Here is a 6,131-nt window from a genome sequence, read left to right as displayed (position 1 = left end):
TGTCGCTTAAATATAATAAGAATTTCATAAGGGATTTAACAATATTTTTTATTTAAGTTGTAGGTCTCTTATTTCTATCGCCCATTGTGTGTATATTGTCCATTTATGAGTGTGTGTATACACTATGTGTAAGGCTGTAAACTTGTCGATCTTCCATTGTTTGAATAAGAACAGACAGCACATGTCAACTCCCAGCCATTTTTGTACGGATCGCATCGTAGTGAACCACATTCGCCTTCAACAAAATAAAACAGTTTCCCATTCAAATTCTGATGAGTTCCCTCTAACGTTTCGGGATTTTCATCAACACACACAAATTCAGAGGATGAAGCATGCTTGTAGTACTCAGCCATAAGATAGCCTTTATATTCTAAGATGTAGTTGTCATGACAACGATTCTTTCCTGGCACCATCAAAACGTTATTACGTGGTATTCGACAAACGGCACATGGAATCTCATGGTCATGAAGATACTTCCATCTCGGATACCCAATAGTTTCATATTCTGCTCCATATATCCTAGTTGCAAGTTGAAAACCATCGGTACGCTCATCATAATCTGGATCTTTTGGCAAACATAATGGATTGGATGCAGTTCCGCTATGCTGATAATGTGATCCAGCAACGTAGCCGTCGTACACTAGGACGGCTTTACCAGGACACGTGGTACGTCCCCAGCGTATATATGTGGCACCATCAGATAATTTCTTGGTTTCTATCAGTGTGTTATTCAGATTTTCTAGTTTTTGTTCAGCATCTGAAATTGAAAATGAAATAAATATAGATTATTTTTTATAAAATTAAGGATTGGCTCTTAAAAGCAACACTTTAAAAAATATTGACAGTTATTTAGCGGCACGCGTCCATATTCATCATAAATGTTATGAAAATATTCCTTATGTTTTAAAAGTGAAATATTGTGAAAAAGACAAAGTAATAAATGTGCACATTGCAAACGGCACTTACTATCCACGTAAAAATATGCAAAAGTGGTCTTACTGCGTTAGTAAGGCAGTAGAAATATAGTGATAAATACTGCAAAATCAGTCGTCAACCCCATATAAAATATAAACTATTGCTTGAATCTTGAATCGTTTTATTTTTCTCAAATCGATCTATGTACGTTTTTATCATGTTAGTTTGTTGTGTTAAAAGCAATATTTAATATATATTGTCAAAACAAAACATTGTATCGCTATTATATTTTTTTTCTAGTATTCAAACAATCAAACCAGCTAGTTTTGCGGCTAATATAGCAATTTTCTTATCATGTTTTGGTGATTGTTCAGCATCTGAAATAAAAAAGATAACTATCAGAACATTTATTTTAAATATAATAACACAGAACCGTCTAAGTACTAGTTTCTACATTTTCCCTTATTTCCAAGACATATTTTAAAAATAACTTTTCATTTGTATATTTGTATGAAACCGATGTTAATTCTGGTTACAAATTGTCTTGTAACTAATACATAAAATTACTTAGAAGATACATTCATTTAATTGTTGTAGTTCTTCTTACAAAGTGATCTGTGTTTTTTGTTGTTTTTTTTTTTTTTAAACTTGATAACTTAGCTTCTGATAAATTTTACACCTTTAAAATCTGTAAGTCAACGGTTTATATTGTAATTAATAAAATTGAATTTTATTTCTTATGTGCGTATGCAGATATCGTATTGTTTTTATTTTAAAACGATCAGATTAATGTATCAAAAGCAACATTTATATAGCCAAAATGGTGAGAAAAAACATTAACAAAAAGTTTAAAATTATTAGTATAATCACGTAAGAAAAACGAAAATTATGTTAATACAATGTAATATATGTTTCATTTAAATCACTAAGGAAGAGGAAAAAGAACATTTTACCTTCAAGCTTTGCTGTAAGTAGAGCTATTTTGTTCTCCTGTTGAGCAGTTTTTTCTTCCAGCTGTATCAATTTTGATAACAATTTATATTCACAATCAAAATTTTTGCAAGTCGATGCATATCTCGAAAACGAGACAGAAATTGCAGACGTTAATAAAATGACAAAAAAAAAACATTTTTGCCTTCGTCATGATGTCTTGATGATCTATCTAAGGCTTGAAAACATTGTGTTTAAAGTGACTTTTTATACCATACACATTTAAAGGTGGTTACCCGCAATCGGCGCATTTGGAATGCATTATCCCATTTTACATACTTATGTTGGATTCTATGTATCTTTGCACCATGATATTCGACGGCCATTGTATCTATATTATAGTGCATCGAATGTGAAACAATAGATGAGCTATACAGTGAGTTTTTAATTGATCAATTTAGTGATAACCTAATATGAGCTTAAAAAGCGCATACTAAAAAAGAATCAATTAAAGTAAAATGTGAAAGAGCAGAGTCCTTCATACTAAGAAAATCATTGTTGATCCCGTAAAATCTCAATCATTGGTTCAGGTGTGTTCCAGCCTTAGCAGTTAACTTTATGAAATAGAAAATGATCAGATAATGTCAAGACACAACAATACCTAGGGAAAAATCTGGCAGTTAATATTCAACATGTGACATCTGCCGCGTAAGATATCTATCCATTTAGTCCGATAAAAACCAATGACATTTGGGAAAAAGGTTTCATTTAAAAAATATATAACCCTTCACGGTCATAGTATTTTGTCATATAAAGTTTGACTGCTTATTGTAAAAGTCGAAGTATTATGGTCGCTGGCTGCGTAGTTGTCGTCGTCACCGTGCACAACCGTCAATGTAGCCCATGATTTATACATTTTAAGAATACACCAATAGGAAAAGATTACTATTTGCTTATCGTGACAATGGTAAGTTGTAGGGCAATGGAAATTATTCTGAAATATATATTTTAGAGTTGTGGTCATTTGAAGTTTATTTCTTTTTTTGTGTCATATTTGACTTTTAAAAGGCATCAATTCACTATAACTTTGAAAATAATCATAACGAAACTTGGGCTTTTTGTTTCATTAAAGCAAACGTGTAAGGCAAGTAGAATTATTCCAAAAGTTTTTTTCCCTTATTAATTCTCATTTTGAATAACGATCTGTAAAGAATGTTTCATCACTTATGCTATGATTTTACACTATTTTAATATTTTAAAAGCAATAAATACGATACGTGAATTATTTGCTAATCATGGCAATGTGCCATTTGGTGAAAAATGTTTAAATTATGATACATTTTAGAATTAATTAAATGTGATGATATCAAAAATTTACAATGTAACACTGGGCACTCGTTTATCGTGACACATAAAAGTTAAAAAAGGTGAATTATCACACTGACACTATGTGCATTTGTATTAAGCTTGTTGTAACATATTTCCGGCTTAATGGAAACAAATGGTTTATTTTGACATAATGAAAGTTAAGATAAAGAAAATCTTTAAATGTATTGTATATTTGATCAATATTTAATAATTTAAAACGCAATGAACAAACTAAAAATCCTTTCAAAATACCTTAAGCTTAACTAGAATTATTAAACTTGTTGAATAATACATTCAGTTCTGAATTCCAAATGTGGTACACTTTTTGGTGATTTAATGTAATAAGCATACTGCAAAAGATTGTCCACCTTTAACTTGACGTTTAAAACTTCCTTTTTTTCAAACTATACTAGGATACATTTGTCTTTTTTATTTACGACAGACAACCACAATAGCAACATACTGATTCTATCTACTGAATAAAAAGCCTTGGAGAGAAGCTTAAAAAGACACATTGTAAACTTAACATAGATACCAACTAACAAAAGAGAACGTAAACTTTTATATTATTCATTGTTAGAGAGATAGATAATGAACAAAGCTATTCAACTTAAGAGAAGATATAACTTCAAAATAACAAATATTTAGCATTCTTTGGAATATATTTGTTCATAAAAACTTTTGTTAATAAAAGAAAACTGTAAAATAAAAGTATCAAAAAGCTAAGCAAAATGTATTTTTTTTCACATCGAAAACAAAAGAACATGTATACGGCTTTACAAATAATGATCGTATACCGAATATCTCCACTTTTACAATAAGATTTAATTATTTTTAATCTAAAATCTCCTCGCACTGACCAAACATTGTTTAAATCGTAATAGTTTTTTTTTATCTCAAACAAGAGAGCCTTTAATTTTAGGGTATGTAAATTTCATTACGAGAAACATGAAACGCGTCACTAACGTTTTCATATTATATCTTTTGTATTTTTCAAATACTTTGCTAAGAAAATAATGAGTGTCCCCTTTTCTTGTGTTTTCAAAGAAATCAACAAAAGTCGACAAATCACTGTATCCCACTTTACTTCACAATTTTAGTAGCATAAAATAACACGCTTCCTCAAACGTGCTTCGTCGTTTCACATTGATTTTGTGCAAATTTATTAATAATTAAGGTAGACCATGGGTAATGCATTACCTCCACTTTGAAGAGTATTCAAATAGGCTAGAATCGCTTGTAAACTACATTGAAATTGAAGGGCGTGGGTTCAAACCCCAGAAGGGGCAACTTTTTTTCTTTCTTTTTCTTTCTTTTTAACATTATTTATGTATCTCTCTGATCCCTTATTGAAGAAAAAAAGTTTGATTTAAATCATTTAATTATTTTAGGTATTTTTTTTTGCTAAATAATGCCAAACTTTATAGCAAATATGATACCAGATATTTTCAAAGTTCGATAAAATAAAAACCACACGGTAAAAGTATTTTATATTTCGCATGATCAACTAATATACCTTTGAAAAAATTTAAGCAAACTTTGAAAACAGACCATCATTTCGATAAATTTCAGGGATATTTTGAATAAGGCATTTTAGATATGGAAATGGTAAAATTAGTGTTAAAAGTGGGTGGGGTAGGGTAACATTTTTATACATATTAAGAACATTTTGTTTAGAAGCAAACATTTTGCTTGTGTTAAGTGTTACCTGAATGTTATTATTTGTTTTTTAAAAATGAGCAATAGAAAAACATTTTTTATAATGATGATATTACAGATTATTTACAGTTTCCTCATTTCTGAAAATAAGCCCTTCTAATGGCATGGTCTTAGTTCAGAAATATATCCATAACTCATAAACCACATGGTAAATTTTATTTAAATTTTGCATACAGGTGACCTTGAAGACATATAACTGTCCTATGTTGTCAATTTTACAGTTCCTTATGGTGCCCATTACCCATGGTCTACCTTAATTATGAATTATGGGTATCAATAATGTCGGACGTCTGTTGAATCAGCTCTGTAAAGAACCTAAATAAATGTCAATAACGCTGAAAATATTTTTAAATTTTGGGAATTTTGGTGATTCTATCGATCTTTTGGACTCACGTTAAACCAAGGGAAAAGAAAAGATTGTGTACAGTAAACAAGAAAGCGTCAACGACGCTTATCAAATGCCACGTAAGCATCATCCCACCCATTTGACATTTCTGGTCGCGGCGAAGTAGTACTATGTCTATATCCACCATCCCCCCCCCCCTTAAAAAACAAAGAAAACAACAATGTGTTTAGGTCTTGTAAATTCAGCATTCAAACGTAACGGAACTTCATTTGTACCTATCCTTTATTGTTATGTTTATTCAGACTGAGTGTCAAAATGCCACGAATGCAATAACTCTGTAAAAAAATCAATAGCTGGTGTTGTCAATTATCAGTTTTTTGCCACACTGACGTCATAAGAAATAATTAATATTCGACAATATATCACATTTATGCAGTGTATCAAATACAAATAAACTGGACATTTTGAGCAAAGCAAAACAAAAAAAAATACACACACAAAAGATTCACCGGTATGTGAACCCATGTATGCAAGACATTTAGTGACAAAGGTATCTGTAATGTATGACGTACTACAAAATAATATAGTTCATACAGCACTTCACATAGCACAATACATTGAATGCAAAATAATAATTACTAGGGTTTTTTTCTTTCAAATCGATATGTGTAATAAGAAATAAATTGTCCACATTTTTGTGTAGACAAGTTTAAATATTATTATATTTATTCTTATTATCATTTTTATTATTAGAATTATTATTTTTTTTATTATTATCTTTATTATTATTATCATCATCATCGTCATCATCATCATTATCATCATCATCAACATCATTATTATAAGGGGACAA

At 30.1% G+C, this 6,131-nt stretch overlaps 1 protein-coding gene across 1 annotated transcript; it reads right to left on the bottom strand.

Moving 5' to 3' along the window:
• LOC132746534 (uncharacterized) lies at positions 1-2,231 on the bottom strand. Its single transcript, XM_060735719.1, has 4 exons — positions 2,142-2,231; positions 1,869-1,929; positions 1,233-1,292; positions 1-757 (listed from the first exon to the last, which is right to left on the bottom strand). Exons 1-4 carry the CDS (start codon positions 2,229-2,231, stop codon positions 123-125), a joined length of 846 nt encoding a protein of 281 aa, XP_060591702.1. The 3' UTR covers positions 1-122.
• Between the last annotated feature and the right edge of the window lie 3,900 nt (positions 2,232-6,131).

Source organism: Ruditapes philippinarum, unplaced genomic scaffold (genome assembly GCF_026571515.1).
Source record: "Ruditapes philippinarum isolate M1 unplaced genomic scaffold, ASM2657151v2 ctg15526_1_1_1_1, whole genome shotgun sequence".
In the NCBI taxonomy this organism is placed as follows: Eukaryota; Metazoa; Mollusca; class Bivalvia; order Venerida; family Veneridae; genus Ruditapes; species Ruditapes philippinarum.
The sequence above is the reverse complement of the archived record's forward strand: the minus strand, read 5'-3'. Positions and strand labels throughout refer to the sequence as shown.